At 40.8% G+C, this 19295-nt stretch overlaps 1 protein-coding gene across 1 annotated transcript; it reads left to right on the top strand.

Moving 5' to 3' along the window:
* The first annotated feature begins 1141 nt into the window (after positions 1-1141).
* Positions 1142-4434, top strand: rhogd (ras homolog gene family, member Gd). The gene is made up of 2 exons (XM_028589463.1): positions 1142-1223; positions 1827-4434. The coding sequence occupies exon 2, from the start codon at positions 1856-1858 to the stop codon at positions 2429-2431; it is 576 nt and encodes a 191-aa protein (XP_028445264.1). The 5' UTR covers positions 1142-1223; positions 1827-1855; the 3' UTR covers positions 2432-4434.
* The last annotated feature ends 14861 nt before the right edge of the window (positions 4435-19295 follow it).

The raw sequence follows: 19295 nt of genomic DNA, 5'->3' as shown, positions 1-19295 counted from the left end.
CTTCAGTGTATAGAGGTGACATCATCGACAGGTCTCCAAGGGTGCAGGACAGAGTAGTCTAAAGTGGTGCCTCTTTTAGCTGCCTTCATGTATTCTGCATTGATCTGAAAGCACTGGCTTAGTGAGAATAATTACTTGTCTGAAGTTGAATAAGTGATATATGGGCTTTAAGGACCAGGAGACAGGATTGTTTTACAGTCTTTAAATGTGGAGTATGTGTGCATACACACTGACACACTGGCATTTGACGATAATGTGGCAAGTTCAAGAGAAAGGATAAAGTCAGAGCATTTAGACTTATTCTGAAATGTTAACAGACTGGTAAAATTCAGGAACAGCCTCCCTCACTAGCTTCTCTGCTTTGCCTTACAAAAATGCTGATCATGGTTGTCACAAGCCATAATAACATCCAAACCAACCAACCAAGCTACCCTGTTTGACTGAAGAGAAGAGATCTGCCTTTGTTCAGGTGGAGAAATAATGACTACCTCATACTCTCACCTAGGTTGCATCTCATGAGTCTCAAGCAATGTCAGCATCAAAATGCTTTCACATTAGATGTAATAAACAGCTAAAATCTTAATCAATCAGTTATATCAATTAATATTCATCATATGAAATATGAAGCATTGTTACAGCTACCCAAGAGTGTATAATATAGTTAACATGAGCTCCACTTCGACCAGCTACAACATGAAAATGCTGTTTACATGTTAATGTATCAGTAAATCAAAAATAACACTTAAGGGGGCCATTGCATGAGTACTTTAGTTTTGTTTCTAATTATATTTTTTCTTATAGGCTACTTGTAGACTAATAGAGTATTGCTACGCTAAAATATTGCGATTTTATATGAAAGCTCTCAATAATAAAACATGTCTTGTTATTCTCACACTAGGCTATTTTCTGTCAGCACACTTGCAGCCAAATCTTAAAGTTGAAATTCGTATAACAGTGCTGTTAACTTCGAGTGTTTCGTGCTGGTCTGCACAGACTGTTTTCAACACAGGTCAAATGGAAATCAGAAAATCACAGGAAAGTAAAACAGCGTAACACATGGATGTACATCGCCATCTAGTGTCACGGAAAATACCGTGGTCAAATAAAACTACAACTACCAGTTTGCATTGTTTCCGTACGTCGATTTTTACGTAATGGACAGCTCCCCGGATGCGGCTGTGATTGACTATACCAGGCAAAAAGAGATCGAAAGACAAGTGGCGGTAAGTCACAAAATCCTTTAAATTTCACTGTTACTGCAAATAACTACTTCTAAGACGTATGTTAGAAGGGAATAGATTTTTTGAGTAACCTGTGGGAGGTTATTGGGCTAGGAACAGACCCTTTTGGGAAGTGGCGTGCCAATAAACTTTCAACTTGTTTGCTAACTAGCTAGCTTGTTAGCCACTAAATGCGCTAGTTCCTTAGCTTGATGCTAGCCACCGGGGGAACGCCTAGTATCATAAGTGAACAGTGCGAAATCAACACCGGGAAATCAGCGTCTCACTATAGATTCGCTCGCTGTCCGTTGTTCAAAGACTATGGTTAACTTGGCTCTGTAAACTTTCCAGACAATGTTTATTAGTGGATGGCTGAAATTGGAGCTAACCTATGTAACGTTAATTACGTCGATGAGCTAACGTTGGCGGTGGATTAGCTCGTCTGCTAATTGGTTGAAAAGTTGTGTTTCTGTAGAAACCGCTATCGCAAAGTTACTGGCCGGCAATCATCCTCTTATCACTGGTGTTGAAAAGCTTATATTAGCCTCGCAGAGCATGAGTATTGCATTTATAAGTTACCCAGGTGCCATTTTTTTCTGTTGTCAGGTGCTGCAGCCCCAGTGGTCGTAGGCAGGATGCAGACCATAAAGTGTGTGGTGGTGGGTGACGGGGCAGTCGGTAAAACCTGCCTACTCATCTCTTATACCACCAATGCCTTCCCCGAAGAGTACATTCCCACAGTGTTTGACAACTACAGCGCTCAGATGAGCGTAGACGGCCGCACTGTCAGCCTCAACTTGTGGGACACAGCAGGCCAGGAGGAGTATGACCGCCTGCGCACGCTCTCCTATCCCCAGACCAATGTTTTCATCATCTGCTTTTCCATTGGCAGCCCCTCCTCCCATGCCAATGTTAGGCACAAGTGGCATCCAGAAGTGTCTCATCACTGCCCCAACGTGCCCATCCTGCTGGTGGGCACCAAGAAGGACCTGAGGGGCGATGCAGAAACAGTGAAGAAGCTGAAGGAGCAGGGCCTGGCTCCTACTACCCAGCAGCAGGGCAACGCCCTGTCCAAGCAGATTGGGGCTGTTAAATACATGGAGTGTTCTGCTCTTCTGCAGGAAGGTGTCAGGGAGGTGTTTGCGGAAGCTGTGAAGGCAGTGTTGTATCCAGTCACGAAAAAGAGCCCCAAGAAGTGTGTGCTGTTGTAATAAATGGTTCCCATATTTGGACTGTGGAGAGGGATGATGGAGATCCATAGATGCAAAGGAAGGCTGAGGAACAAACGTTGCCATCTGGCTGCCTCCATACCATCTCAGGCAGTTTAGACTTTGTTTTCAGCTCTTCTGTTACTCCTCTCTTCCTTATTCATCTCCTGGAGGATTTCACTCCGTTGCCATCATCACCAAAGTGACTATGCCAAAATGGGGGCAACAGACCAACTCCTATTTTCCTTGCATTTTAACTTTTGATATTTACACTTTTCTCCAATTTTACATTGTTCTAGATTTATAGCTTCTCTGCTTTGCCTTATAAAATGCTGATCATGGTTGTCACAAGCCATAATAACATCCAAACCAACCAACCAAGCTACCCTGTTTGACTGGAGAGAAGAGATCTGCCTTTGTTCAGGTGGAGAAATAATGACTACCTCATACTCTCACCTAGGTTGCATCTCATGAGTCTCAAGCAGCATCACCATCTAAAATGCTTTCACTTGCCTATTTAGATATAATAAACAGCTAAGTAGAGGGTGAACAAATTTTAATTTCAAGCATCTTGAGTCCAGACATGGTGTGATGACTCCCGGACAAATGCCAGTACCCCTTAACCAATATGCACAGATTAGAGGTTAAACTCTCGAGCTGCAGTTCCCCTTGTGCTCAGTCTGGCATGTTAGAGCTGTCTGGCAGGCTGCCTTTCAGCCTCTTGCACTGCTCTCTCACTGCCACACATGGATGACGAGCCAGTAGGCCTTTGAAGATAAGCCGGACCCATTGAAAGCAGCCGACCATTTACCCTCTTCAGTAATAGAGAGGCAGGTGTCATAAGGCCTCTGCCAAATTAACCCACACTGGTAAAGGAATTCTCAAGCAGGCATATCATGAAGTCAGGTTATAGTAGAGCTCTCCTCTGTCTGTCTTAACTCTTGAGGCTCACACCGAGTGCCATTAAAACATGCCTAAGAATTACTTTTTGACAGGGTGGGAGTCAAAGAGACTGTATTTTGTCTAATTATGTTGAATTTACTCTGTAAATGATTTTTTTTTTTTTTCCTCAAATGTTTTTAACCTACGAGTGCGGTTATGGCCAAAGTTGAAGATATTTTTTGTAATAGCCTATGTTTATTTGATCAGTAAGATGTTTGTGTGTAATAGTTAATACTCATATTTGATAAACCACAACTCCATAATGCTCCATTTGTCATTTACATTATTGCCTTACATGTAAGGCCAACCGACTATGACCACTGCCTTATTGATTCAGTCTAGCATATAATACAAGAATAGGTTTTAACTGGCTTGTGCTAGGCTATATACACCTCTTTCCCTATATATCTTTGGTTCGTGAAAAACATTTCATCTTGGAAAAGCACCGTGTCATAGCTGCCTTCATTTTTCTACCATGTACTAGCAGTTTATCTACAATATGTTTGGAGCCTTTTATTTGGTCAGGTGCCTTATCTAAACCAAAGACCAGCAGTGCTCCTTTGTCAGAGGTTCTCATTATATTGATGCAAGTGCCACGAGACCTTTCAAATGCAGGTCCAACCATCTCTGGGTTTAATTTTTCAGAAGCTTTCTGCCTTTGTTCCTGCCAGTAAACACTCTTCTTACAGCCCCGTTTGTAAGACACAGGTGTTAAACTGACATCTTGTGCGGCAAGTCTGTGTGCATTTTTGAAACGGAGCATAGTGCTTGTGGCCCGCAGCTCTGAACAGATTGTGGTTTACATCCCTGCATTGCATGGTGCAGTGAGGGCAAGGCACTAGCACAACTTGCACATACGGTTAGCAAGAGCTGCGTTGGTGGAACGAGCCTTGTCACATCTGAAGACTTTTATACATTTTTATAAAATATTTTAGTAATGACTGATTGCTCATTTGTGCTTTCAGCTGCCAGTAATAACAGCAGCCCTTTTACTATAGTAATCATTAATTTACTCACTCAAGCGGGGTATATTATATGTCAACCTAGATCCTGGCCTGTGTAAAGTCTAGAATAACCGAAGCGCGACACGAGTGGGAGATTTTGTGTAACAACAGTGATGCGGTTTGAAATCTGCCAAAGGATGTGTGAGAATTTACCAGATCGGTGTGTGGAGGGTTGAATGTTAAGTGCACAATATGTCAAACTGTCAACTGCCGTGAGCTTGTTTTTTGCCATGTCCTGATTTCACTCAGATAATGCTGTTGAAGTGGAACATACACCTGTGGGGCTCTCTGACTGTGTCCCGGAGCTGTATGCTGCCGTGTGCGTGGTACTACGCTTTTACACTGGGAACTTGATTTGTAGAAATCTGTTTTGTAATTGTTTTATATATAACAAAAGCATATTTGTATAAATGAACTAACAGTGAGATGATTTTAAATTATGCCAAATAAAATGGTTAAAACCAGACAGTTTTTTTTTTTATTATAATTTTTTTTTTTTTTAATGTGATTTTCTTTCATGCTGTTTTGGTGACTTGATAAAAGACTAGTATTAAGCATAATCAGCACATTACTGCACAGCTGTAGGGTAACAATGGAAGAACAAAGTCATGCTGAACTTAGTCACACATTTACAAACAGCTACTTGTATTTTCAGCTCAGGAAACCACACCACGCACCATGTAAATATGTATGATACCATACATATTTACTTTCATGTTAATGCTATTTCAATTACCATGTCCGGACACTAGATGGACACAGCCCTCTAGCTCAGCTCCATATTATCCAGAATGAAAACCATTCTTTTAAAGCTTTTTTTTTTTTTTTTTCTGTACATTTGGAGTTAATGGTCTATACCCATCCGGTTTTCAGGGCCATCATTCAACTACGCAGACACCCACAAGAGCTTAAAAACCCAGCACGCTGCTCACTCTGAAAAATTCCCTTGACCTTTATGGGTGGTGGCTCTGACAAATGACAGATGTGCTGAACTCCACCAAAGGCTCATAACAACATCACTGCAGCAGCAACATTTAGAGTCCATTTCCTCTGCGGTTTGTCTAAACGTTTTACAACCAAAACAATGCTGAATTTATGTTTACAGCCTGTAAAAGTTTTGGCACTTAGGGCTTGATGTATTGTTTCAGTGAACTCAAGTTCAAGTTTGAGTTATAAAAACGTTCAGGAGGCACAACTTAGTAGTGAGATGAGAGAGAACTGTTGCTTTCTGCATTAACTAAATCAGGCGGACTAATGAGACTGGTCGCTTAAGGCGATCCATTTTTAGATGACTGTACTGCAAAAGTAGTAGGACATATTTTAATATTTCTGAAAGCAGTTTCCTCCTTACTTTTTGTGTATAGTGGCTAAATAAAACATGAGTCTCATTCCTCATTCTTTGTACGTTTGTAGTGAGCTTGATTTGATTGTTGATAATTTGGCACAAGCCTGGAGTTTACAGTTTTTTCAAAACTGGCCTAAAATGATCTGAAGCTGGATCATGACCGAGACTTTTTTTTATAATAGAACCTTTATGACATGTACATGATAAAATACACAACACACTACTTACACATTTAGTTGGGATAAGGATATTAACTCAACAAACTCACTATTAAAAGACCGATAGAACAAGAAAGAAATGGCAAATGTACTTTATACTTGCAGGATGTATATAAACTACAACAATCAATTCATTGCTATATGATTATGATTATAAACCAGAGGTAAATTAAGACTTCTCAGGGAGGAAGTTCTTAGGCTGAGGAAAGGAGATCTAACGGGCTACAACTACCAGACGGTTTATTAACTGAACTAGCTTTTATAATCAATCAATAATGCTGCTTAATTATTACACTGGTGAGAACCTCACCTATCCAGCAAGAAACATCACTCATGATCTGACGACATTTGCTCGTAATAAATAATTGTATAACAATAATGAAAGGGTACAAACATTGACATTAACACTGCAGATACACACATAAAATTAGACTTAAGTCCAAGAGTCTTTTGCCATAGTGCATTCTGGGAGGCTTCCCTACACACCAACCTAATCTGAATGCTGATCATGGGATTTAATTTCTACTCTTGTTTGCCTTTGTGCTATTAAGACTGCAGTGTTGAAGATAACGTAATCCGAAGATAAACAAATCAAACAGGGCCCAGTGCTCCACATTTATCTGTTTGTGACAGACACCAAACTGAACGGGCGTTTTGTTTACGGTGCGTATGATGTGAATGTAGATGTTTTTCGTGCTGCATAGTCACACGGCGAACCTTGTGTTTGAACGTATCAGAAGGTGAGATTTTCTCGGTGCTCCATCTCGGTCTGGCTGAAAGAAATGTTCAGCTGAGGGCAAGACAACCAGCAGTTATGCTTTCTGTGAGTCATCAGTGTGGAGTGAGTGGGAGATCTGGCCTCCGCTGGGACCCTGATCTCAGCTCTGTCTATCTATCTATCTATCGCTCCTCAATCTCCCTTGTTCCTTTCCTCCCTCTCACTGTCCGTTTGATGATGTGCTGGGTAAAGCCAAAAGGCCGGGCAGCTCTCTGCTCTTATTCAGTCAAGGAAAGGGCGAGATTCCTCTTCTTCTCCTTGTCTAAAGATGAAAAAAGCAAAAAGCCTTGATCTAAAAGATGGCCCGCAGCTAGACCAAGACTGAGAAAGCTGCAGTTCTGCATTCAAATCAAACTGTTCCAGCTGTAGGAGAGGGAAAACGAGATCGCAAAAGAACACAGAGGGGAGTGAAGGCTGTTAGCTGTGTTCCGAACAAAATAGGACTGGGAGCAGAGGTGAAAGAGTGCTGCAACAGTAATGGAAACAAAGCAAATGGGCATAAATAATGATTCAGTGACATTTTTATTTTGGTCTTCAAATGTCAATTTTACAGTACATTTTAGCCAGGCTAGCTGTTCCCCCCCTTTTTCCCATCATGCTAAGCTAAGCTAACCAGCTGCCGGCTTTAGCTTCCTAAGGAACGCACAGACTGGTTCGATCTTCTCATCTTAATGGTGCGTTCTTTTTGTCTTGTAATCGCGACCAGTAGCTCGAGTGTGACGTCACATCCGTGTCGAAAAACGAATAACCGCGGGTAGGCTACTGCTCTGCTTTCTGCTCAAGACTCGGCCATTGTTGTCATATAGCAACCGAGTGTCTCTAGCCAATTTCAGCTGCACAAGCTACAAAATAACTAGGTGGTATTTAAATCCTAATAAGACTGTAGCGACATGTCTATAGGCAGTGTTGGGGAGTAACGGAATACATGTAACGGCGTTACGTATTCAGAATACAAATTATGAGTAACTGTATTCCGTTACAGTTACAATTTAAATAGTTGGTATTTAGAATACAGTTACATTGTTAAAATCAGTGGATTACATGACGATACTTCTCTCTTTCACGAGTTTATTCACTCTGAATAAATTAAGGAAACTTAATGCATTTTCCAGAAGCCCCGATATGAAATAGAATAAAATTGCTATTTGCGTGATCATTCACAATGGAGTCGGAACGGGCACGACAGAGCCAGGGCAGCCATAAGTTTCTATCTTTGAAATTCAACCAGCATTTCACATTAAAGAACGAACAGGGAGAATGAAATACAGCTAACTGTGCCGTGCAGCCTCTGCTTGCCAGCAACCAACCTCCTTTCAGCGTCCAAATTACTCCACCTCCAACCTGAAGAAGCATCTTAAAGTAAGTTTTTTTTTAATTAGCCAAGGGTAGTCGTCTGCTGTAGTTTTACTGGTCACCTTGCTATTTTAACATTGACGTGGGACTTTCCATTCTCCTATACGTATACGTGCTGATTTACTAGCTCCAGAGCCGTTTAAAGACTGACTAGCCCCGTTTGACATGCTAGCTAACGTTAGCTAAAATTAGCTCGTGGTAGCTTAGACCGCGGTTAGATTTTTGTAGTATGCAGTTTGGGACTACCAATACAATAATCTATCTGCTTGTTCAGGTACACATTCAGCTAGTTGGAATAAAAAGAACACACCATTATAGGCCTGTTTGTTAAGCTGGATGTGATAGCCGCATTCCTACACTTATAAAACGCAATTCAATGTGGAAGTAATCCTGAAGTAATCCAAGTATCCAGAATACGTTACTCAGATTGAGTAACATAACGGAATACGTTACAAATTACATTTGTGGGCATGTATTCTGTATTCTGTAACGAAATACGTTTTGAAAGTATCCTCCCCAACAGTGTCTATAGGTAGCAGTATACAGTGCTATGTGTACGACTTCTTCATTTGGTTACAACAAAGACAAAAGTGCTTAAAATTGTAGAAAACCACAATGTTTACTACGTGTGATGCACAACGTTGCCATCTTTGAAAGTGAACTTGGGTTCTTCTGAGTTCAGACGACTTGACGAGTCGTATATACGACCTCGGGGGCGTTCTTTTTGCAACTTCCGGTTCGTAACTCCGGAAAACAACTCGTAGATCGACTTTGGTGGACAAAAAGAACGTACCATAACTCTCAGCAAGAAAGTGGATTAGCATATTTACTAAAATGTCAAACTATTTCTTTAATTAAGCAGTTTATTTTAATGTTTGCATTAATATTGCCTACAGCTCGGAGCGGAACCAGCCCAAATGACAAAGACTTGTAGGCGCTGAACTATTATGAGAGTGTAAAGAGAGATGCGAGCAGAGGAGCAGAACAGAAAGAACAAAAATAACAGACACCCGGATCTACTCCAGTAATTATGTTGGTTTGCAGCTCGGAGGTGGGAAACTGCTGCCTGCGAATCGCTGAAGTTAACAGCGTTGGGAACAGAAAGTCCTCAAGTGCCCTCTTCACATTCATGTTGCTCGAACACGTCTTCTGAGAAAACAAACGCAGAGTGAAACCAGGCTGATTAGGTGTTCCGTGTTATGTGGCCATTGTTGATGTGCAATCCCAGGCTGTTTGCACGCTGTCATTCACTGATGTCTGTATCAACACAGTGGGGGAGAGGCCAGATGGCACGGGGTGCCAGAGCAAGTCAACTCTGACACTTTTCAGAAGCACGATCACACCACCGTGGGGTTGGAGCGATGATGTGAGAAGAGGGAAGAGCAAAAAAAAAAAAGGAGAGATCTTTGTGGGACAAGCCGTGGTTAGATGTAAGTGAAAGCAATCGATGAGCTTTGAGTTTGAGTTTAGCGTTTCTTCATTAAGATTGGATCGGACACATAGCTGACCCCACACGGAGAGCCTTTTGCCCTTCCCAATTACCAGCTATAACTTTGCTCTCATGCTCTGTCTGAGCTGTCATAACTCAAGACTCAATGACGAGACAACATGAAACCAAACACTGTGAAGTCTAAACAAGCCACATTTCCACAGTCCTCTCACTTTCCTTTCATCCTTTCTCTGCCTTTGTTTTGCTTTCTGGTGTGCGTCAGCGTCAGCTATCCCCGGGATCCGTCAGGAAGACAGCGGAACCTTTTCACAAACTTGTCAGTTCAGGCGGCGAGCAAAAGGTCACACAGCAATTAAGGCCGGTACTGAACCGACAGCGAACGCTTGCCAACTCAAAATACATCTGCAAACCCTCAGCTCAGATGAGCGTGCAGCCCGAGAGAACTGATGAAGCAATCAGACACTGTTCCTTTCTGGAGTGCTTCATTGCAGCTACACGCATTTCAGCCATTAAGACAAAGAGTTGGTGTTTCAGAGACTGTGGCCTCTGTGTGTGTGTGTGTGTGTGTGTGTGTGTGTGTGTGTGTGTGTGTGTGTGTCGAGGCAGAACATCCTGTGCTGCCTTGGTTACTGCTCTCCTGCAGCGCTGTGCCTGCTTTGATCTCATCCGTCTCGTCTTTGAGGAGCAGGTTTTACCCTTCTGCTCACATCGAAGTAGATTGTGTGGTTTAACCGGGTGGAAAACGCTTTCTAGAGGAGAATGGAGGTATTTTTCTATCTCTATCTTTTCCCTACGGATCTCTGCATTTTGAAACGCACATTTGTATCTCTTATTGGTTTAGTTTCATTTGTCAGGGCTTTGTTGTCATAGAGGATGACACTGTTATGGCACTTTCAGGTGCTATATAAGCTGGAGGAAGGAGGAAAAGAGTCCTCACCGTCAAAGAGTTAATCCAATTGTCTTTAGTCCCATGTGAAGAAAAGGGGATTGGATTCTGTGTGTGTGTGTGTGTGTGCGCGCTTGCGTGTGTGTTTGTTTGTGTCTGAAATGTTTATGGATTACTGAGAGGTCCCTGCAGTTGAGCCTCTTTTGGACAGGGCACACATCACTGCCAAAGAGACTGTTGTACTTTGCTCGCAATACATAAACCTCATCGCCTGCAGCTCTCTGCTGCAGTGTGGAAAAAAGACAAAATGAAATAAGATCTGCTGATTTTAAAAAGAGCTGTTTCCCCTCAAGGAGAAATATCTGATGTTGGTCTCATTGTGTTGAGAAACAGCAGTTATTGCTTCAACTGTGACTATCATTAGTGTTTGCTTAAGTTGCAATTAGGAAGCCAGTGAGGACTAATTCAGACAAAAGAAGAATACAACTTTCCCAGCGCTAGCAGCTTCTCTCAAAGTAAGCAATGAGAAGGTTTTGTTCTCTCTACCCTCCTTTATTCTATATCCCCGTTTTTATCTTTGTTTCGGTTTCTAATGGATCAGTAGAGAAATGTACTGATAGCGCTGTTCATTGTGTTTGTCTCTTGTCCTGATTTTAACTTTCAAACCCAAAGGGTGCAGACATGAATCAATGGATTTTCTTTTTTTTTTTTTTTTTTTTCATCATTCTTGGTAGAAGGATGACTCATATTTTCAGAAGATTGGGGGATGAAAACTATTGATGGGCCAGTACAGCTTACATAAAGATCAGGAATGAACTTTGAAACTCATCTTTTAAGTCAACACTGAGTCCCTAAAGTGCTCAGAGAAAAAAATAGAAATGAATTTCCTCAATTCCATAAAGATCATGCGATATGATTGAAAGCTCCAGAGCAGCTATAAATGGACCCTTAAGACTTGATTTGAGAAAGTTTTAAGTTTTGAGCTGGTATAATGCCTGAACAATGAAAGATGTACAGTTTTTCTGAATTGCTAAATCACTAAACCCCATTCTCTGAACCAAATGCTCAGTGGCCTAAACCCATTTGTCGAATCAATCACTCTTCCTGTAAAACTCTGAACACATGCTCACTTGCTAAAACACATTTCACACTGTGATATACTGTTAATGGTTAACACTTCAATCAGCTGTTTCTCAGTTGCTTAAGCACAATTTTCAAAACAGGGCCCGTGTTTTGAAAAAACTATACCCAATTAGCACAACCACACACACAATTAGCAAAACACAACAGATCCTTTGCATAATTAAACACTCTTGTAAAAACTATACACTTGTTTAAAAACCACACTTTGTTACCATATGAAACACACACGTTTCACATTACTATACTCTGTTTGCACGAGTTACACTCTGCTGTGATAAACCTAAACACTTTTAGCACTTCTACTTCCCTATGATTAGAGTAGGCTACCATCAACAAAGTACAAATATAATGTAAATTCACCAAACACTACACAAGACCAATGTTGCAGACTGAAGAAACTCACTTATTTCTCAACACGCACAAAATGTTGACATGGAGATTCATAATACTGTAACAAAATGTCACTTTACATATTTTACTGTAAGTTTACTGTAAAAAAATAAATAAAAAAACTAGACATTGTCTCTTCGCCTAGCTGGATCTGTCCAGAGAATTTCATCAACATTGCAGGCAATGTTGTCAAGAAACGTCTTGAATGACGAATCCATCCTTGCATTGCTGCTACCTCCATCTGGTCACAGGCCTCCTCCATGGCTTGGATGAGGGCTACCTCAGCCTGGAGACAGAGATCATATACCTTCCACTGCCATGCCGAGAAAAACTCTTCTATAGGGTTGAGGAATGGAGAGTATGGTGGAAGATATAGGACGGTGAAATGTGGATGTTTCTGAAACCAGTTCTGAACCAGAGCAGAGCGGTGGAAAGACATATTGTCCCAGACAATGTATTGCATATGATCGATTTGATTTGCTGCTGTTATGTTGTACAATTGGTCCAAGAATGTAAGTATGAGTGCTGTGTTGTAAGGGCCCATATGGGCATGGCGGTGGAGGACCCCATTCTGTGTAATGGCTGCAGAGTGTGATATTACCCCCACGTTGCCCTGGGACATCGACTATAGCCCTGTGGCCAATGATGTTTCTTCCCCTCCTTCGTGCTCTCATCAGGTTGAACACAGCCTCATCTACGTAAATGAACTCATGCTGGATCTCCTCTCCATCCATTCATTCATAAAACTCTCTGAAGAACAGGGTCAGGCAAAATTGTGTAGTTCAGTGTAGATGTAGTATACATATTACAGTACAGTATAAGATTATGAGACAGTATGCAAGATCACACTGCTAAAGTGAATACATACCTCTGCATAATCATGCCGCAGTCGTTTCACCCTGTCAGAATTGCGCTCGAAAGGCACTCGATAAATTTGCTTCATTTGAATATGGTTTTTCTTTAGGATGCGTGCCAGTGTTGATGTTGAGACCTGATGGATATCGTTGAAACTGGCGTGGTCATTGACAATGTTAGTTTGGAGCTGATTGAGTGTTATAGCATTGTCGGCCAAAACCATGTTTACTATCTCCCTCTCTTGCTGTTCTGTGAACATAGGAGGCCTTCCCCCTTGTCGTTCCTGACCCTCAATCCTATGTAGAAAAGAAAAACAGTATACAATAGTACAGCAATTTCACAGGAAAGGGTAACAGAAGTGCTGATAGTGCATAGAATACAGTACTGTAAGCAGTTACTGAAACCGTGCAGATGTGTTTGATATGATATTTTTACAATACCTATTTTCCAGTCGAAATGTTCTTATTACACTTGCCACTGTGTATCGGCTTAGATTTGGCTGTACTCGCAGTCCAGCCTCCCTCAGCGTCAGGCCGTGGTTGACAACGTGGTCAACCAGTGTTGCGCGGATCTCATTTGTCAGATTCGGTCCTCTTTGAGCACCTTCTTGTCTTCCTCTTCCTCTTCCTCTACCGCTACCGCTACCTCTACCTCTATCTCTACCTCCAGCATGGCCTCCATCTATTCCTCTTCCTCACCTTCCTCCTCCTCCTTGTCCTCCTCCTCCTCGTTCTCCTCGTTCTCCTCTTCGTCTTACTCTTTCTCTGACTCTTTCCATTGTGCTTGAAGACCGATGAACTCACCTGCTGCTTTTTATAGTGCTTATACACCTGATTGGTGTGTCTACAATTAGGCAAACAAGTGTTTGCACACCTGATGACTGTGTTGAACCAATTGGTTGGACGGTGCGGTAATTTGACAGTCAGTGCTTTGGTATTGCAAGGAAGTGACTTCATGATAGATTTTTGTGTGTAATGTATGTTAAGTGTGTTTAGTGTTTTGCAAATCACTGTGTGTAGAGTTTTGCAACAAGTGTGAGGTTGACAATGTGCTTATAGTTGTGCAAATATGGGCTGATGTTTTGCTTCTTGAGTGTAAGGTTTTGCTAATAGTGTACTACTTTTAATTTTAGTGTGTAAGCAATCCAAAAAAAACTGTAAAAAAGGCCTTAAGACATTTCTCTTTTGCAAAGCTTTTGGTCCCTTTTGGTCCCTTTTAAATGTTTTATTTTTATCTTTTTGGTTTTTTATTGTTTTTATTTCTAACCTGTAGTACTTTGAGATCTCTAATGAAAAGTGCATTATAAATTAAATGTATTATTATTATTATTATTATTATTATTATTATTATTATTTAGCCTATAAGTTAGGTTTAGAACATGATGTTATCTGTTCTGACTTACAGTGTGAAAGCATTTGTGAATTTGGCAGTACATATCCATTGTTTTGATCTTGGTTGAGCTTGTTGTTGATGTTCAAGCATTTTACATTTGTGTTAACTGTATGCATTTTGTGTCAAAGCAACAAGAAATGTGTTACAGTTTTTCACAATCGCTATGACACTTTTTTCAATACTTTTAACAACTTTCCTAAGCTCTTAACACAGTTAGCACAACATCCGTCTGTGTAGGCTATACAATTAACACATTTCTTGTTGCTTTGACACAAAATGCATTCAGTTAACACAAATTTAAAATGCTTGAACTTCTTTTACACACAAGCTCCACCAAGACCAAAACAATGGATCTTCACTGCCAAATTTACAAATGCTTTCACACTGTATGTCAGAACAGATAACATCATGTTCTAAACCTAACTTATAGGCTAAAGTCAAAGTGAACAGCTGATCATATTGTAAATTGAAACACAAATAAATTCCCTGCATTTTATATATGCATTTATTGAGAAACAGCTGATTGAAGTCATGCAAATAGATCGATCACAGCTGATTCCCTTCTAGGAAACACACAGGTGTTGAGGTTCTTTCAATCGCATGATCATATGGTAGTACAGTAAAAAAGGACTTATTTGAACAATATACTGTAGATGAACACAGAAAATAAGAAAAATGCCTTCACAAGGGAGAGGAAGAGGAGTACCAGGACAATTCTGTCTCTGTCCCCTTTTTTTCACAAACCGTACTTTCTATAAAGCTACTCTGAGATGGGTCAATCATTTTTTGTATTGAATCTCTGCAGCAAAAGAAAGAAAATGGTGGCCGGGTTGGCTTAGTGGGTAGAGCATGCACACATATACTTGGAGGTTTATGCCTTGACGCAGATGTCTTCCCCCTTTCTCTCTCTGCCCTTTCTCAACTAGCTGTCCTGTCGAATAAAGGCAGAAAACCCCAAAAAATAATCTTTAAAAAAATTTGCTAAACCCAACAAAACAAAAATGTAGAGGCTTCAACAGGAACTGCAGTCCAAAACACAATCTATGATCAATACAGTCACTTTTGTCTGTTGTATAAGGGCAGACCTGATACATAAAATAATGTAGTTTCTGTTATTCCATGGGATGTTAGTGTTTTTTATGACATTGTGCTATGATTGACTAAATGTTCCTGTTGGGAGAGAACATGTGTTAGTGTTTTGGAAGAATTATTTGATTTTGAGACATGATTACATTGTTTTGGTAAACACAGTGTATTGTGTTAGTGAATTATTGTATTTTGAAAATCGGTGTTGGAGTTTAGTTTACAATGTGTAATTTTGAGCATGAAATTAACTGTTTTGCCAATCGTGTGTTGTAGGTGTGTTGGTGCGTTAAGAGTTTAGGAAAGTTGTTAAAAGTATTGAAAAAAGTGTCATAGCGATTGTGAAAAACTGTAATTGTATAGCCTAACAGACATATGTTGTGCTAACTGTGTTAAGAGTTTAGGAAAGTTGTTAAAAGTTTTGAAAAAAAGTGTCATAGCGATCGTAAAAAACTGTAAAAATGTTTCAACAGCATGTGTGTATATCTGCAAATATTTCTGTGCATGTGAACAATCTGAAAAATGTTCTACAATTTGAATTATTTTAGTAATATGGCAAAGCATAATAAAGATGAGAGTGCTTTTCATTATGCCCATCAGTGTGTAGTTGGTTAGACAAAAATCTGGTAATATATGAATAAAGTGTGTGCCATTTGGTGCAAAAGTTTGATTTTGATAATGCTATATGTTGTTTTGTTGCAGTGCTTCATTTTGCAGGATATTTGAGGTATTTTGCAGTTTTGATGTGTGGTTTTGTGAATGCTGATAAGTATTTTGATAAAACAAGCCTAGTTTGCAAAATTGTGTTTTAGCAATTGGAAAAAGCTGTAGCCCACTGTCATGTGCTTTTCATTTTGTTTTCTTTGTTCTTTGGCCTTTTGCAGTTGGACTACTGTATTGTTCTACAAGTGCCTAATATACAGACATTCAATAGTGTAGTACTTGCACTACTTGCAGTGTCGCCTACAAGATATTCACTGTACTGGTTGTGATATACTTTTTGCTTTCATTGCAAAATGTGTTTGCTATATACAAAAAAAAGAATTCTGTAACTACATGCCCTTGACACTGTGTTATTGTGATGTCTAATGAATGCTCTGTAGTGTTTAGTTATTGACTGGCTGTGTGTATGATCTGAAAGCATTCTTTGATTTTGCTAGCAGAGTCAGGTGTTTTGTGAATATAGCTTGAGAATTTGGTTTTGTGTTTACAGTTTTGAGAAAATGGGTGAGGGTTTAAAAAAATGTGTCTTAGCAATCAAGATAACTGTAAAAGGATAATAAAATAAAAAAAAAATAAAAAAGGTTTCCACATACTTTGGATATTTAATGATTATACCTAATCACAGAAGGAACTGGGCCATAGTTATATAAAAAAGGGCTTTTAGGAGCTTTCAAAGGACAATGTTCAAGTACAGTGTCATTTTACAGTTTTTCACAATTGCTATGACAATTTTTTCAATACTTTTAACAACTTTCCTAAACTCTTAAAGCACCAACACACCTACAACACACGATTGGCACTTTGACTTTAGCCTATAAGTTAGGTTTAGAACATGATGTTATCTGTTCTGACATACAGTGTGAAAGCATTTGTAAATTTGGCAGTAAAGATCCATTGTTTTGGTTTTGGTAAAGCTTGTGTGTAAAAGAAGTTCAAGCATTTTAAATTTGTGTTAACTGTTTCGAGTGAGGGGACAATGGAGCGGGAGATTGGTCGGAGAATCGGCGCAGCGGGTGCGGTATTGCATTCAATTTATCGCACCGTTGTGACGAAAAGAGAGATTAGCCAGAAGGCAAAGCTCTCGATCTACCGGTCAGTTTTCGTTCCTACCCTCACCTATGGTCATGAAGGCTGGGTCATGACCGAAAGAACGAGATCCAGGGTACAAGCGGCCGAAATGGGTTTCCTCAGGAGGGTGGCTGGCGTCTCCCTTAGAGATAGGGTGAGAAGCTCAGTCATCCGTGAGGAGCTCGGAGTAGAGCCGCTGCTCCTTTGCGTCGAAAGGAGCCAGTTGAGGTGGTTCGGGCATCTGGTAAGGATGCCCCCTGGGCGCCTAGGGAGGTGTTCCAGGCACGTCCAGCTGGGAGGAGGCCTCGGGGAAGACCCAGGACTAGGTGGAGGGATTATATCTCCAACCTGGCCTGGGAACGCCTCGGGATCCCCCAGTCGGAGCTGGTTAATGTTGCTCGGGAAAGGGAAGTTTGGGGTCCCCTGCTGGAGCTGCTCCCCCCGCGACCCGACACCGGATAAGCGGACGAAGATGGATGGATGGATGGATGGATGGATGTATGCATTTTGTGTCAAAGCAACAAGAAATGTGTTAATTGTATAGCCTACACAGACGGATGCTGTGCTAACTGTGTTAAGAGTTTTGGAAAGTTGTTAAAAGTATTGAAAAAAGTGTCATAGTGATCGTAAAAAACTGTAATGGATAGCATTCAAGGTTCAAGGTTCATTGATTGTCATTCTACCATACAGTGTTACACAACAAAATGCAAGTCGGAATCCCTTTATGCTACACATGAAAACAATTTTTTTTAAAGTGGAGTATGAAGGATGAGTTGAGGATTCTTACAGCCTGAAGAAAGAAGCTGCTCTGTAGTCTAGTTATACGACAGCGGACACTTCTGTATTGCTTGCCTGGAGGCAGCAGGGTGAACAGGCTGTTGTTGTGGTGGGTATTATCTTTTAATATCCTTTGGGCTCTGCACCGGCACCTCACCACACCAATATCACTGATGCTGCGTAGATGGGTACCAATGATGTTCTGGGCGGTTTTAATCACCCACTGCAGAGCCCTGCTGTCCTGGGCCGTGCACAAACCATCGTCCATTTCTAATGTTTCCAGTCAGGATGCTTTCTATCGCTCCTCTGTCAAAGTTGACAAGACCTTGGCATGTTTCCTTCAGACAGAGACAGCCCAGCAGATCTTAATGGGCTTTGTGAACTTTGCCAAATGGTGTTAGAATATATTTACTCAATGTTTTGAGAAGAATATTAACTGTATGTGATACACATATAAGCACATGATACAAAAAATGGGAAACGTTTCTATATATATAGCTTTTGTTGATGTGTTTTGAGAGGAAAATATTCTAACATCCATACCAAAGCATTCAGTGTAAAAGGGACAAAAGTCAAAGGAGTAAACATGTGATCAATGTGCTTCTTCTTGTCTTTGGGCTGGGTCAGCCCAGAGCACTTTGTCCACATCACACGCAATATTGTCCCTCCTGAGGCAACGGGGGAAGAAGCCTCTTGTGTGCCGTATCCAGCCCTGACACCTCGCATACGCACTCGTCCTCGTCCTCTCACATTGTTTCTTCTATCCATTCTCAGGCTTTCTCCTTCCCACCTTCGACAACCTGTTTGCTCTCTGAACTGGCTTATATTGTGTCACATCATTTGAAACAAGTGAAATCAATTTTGAGTGGTTGTGTTCAATCGATGACGTGTTCTATATTTGTATTTGATTGTTGCTACTTGTGTTTACCAGCAGGGGCTTGGCACAAAACCCTGGGCCCTATGCATAGGTAGGGGAGGGCGGGGGGGCGGGGGGAGGGGTGAGACCTTAGATAGTCTTTTTTTGTATACAAAATGTAGTTAGTCAATCAACCAAGTTATTCAGCCAATACACTAACTTTACATTTAATCTGACATCCATTATGAAATTTAATTAGGAAATGAAAATATCCAGGTGAAATAAAATATATTCCAGACTTTTCAAGGGCCCTCTCTCCCCTTGGGCCCTGGTAATCAGTATCGGTTTTACCCCCAGTCCGACGCCCCTGTTTACCAGTATGGATGACATGTGCATTAGAAGCTGAAAAGTCTAAGTGAGATCTGCAAATTGTGTTTTACCATGTGAAATGATTTAAGGTATTGACAACAGACTGCACAATTAGCTAAATCAGTTCAGGCAACTGAGAACTTTGTTCAGCCAATGGGTTTTAGTGTTTTAGCAAATTGAGAATAACTGTAACAAAGTCCCAATGCATCTTCTTCTTCCGCGTATTTTCCCCTAC

Source organism: Perca flavescens, chromosome 10 (genome assembly GCF_004354835.1).
Source record: "Perca flavescens isolate YP-PL-M2 chromosome 10, PFLA_1.0, whole genome shotgun sequence".
NCBI classification, from domain to species: Eukaryota; Metazoa; Chordata; class Actinopteri; order Perciformes; family Percidae; genus Perca; species Perca flavescens.
This window is presented reverse-complemented; position numbering and strand designations above follow the sequence as displayed.

Excerpts from the sequence above, each read along its gene's own strand:
- rhogd (XM_028589463.1), top strand. The coding sequence starts at position 1,856 with ATGCAGACCATAAAGTGTGTGGTGGTGGGTGACGGGGCAGTCGGTAAA.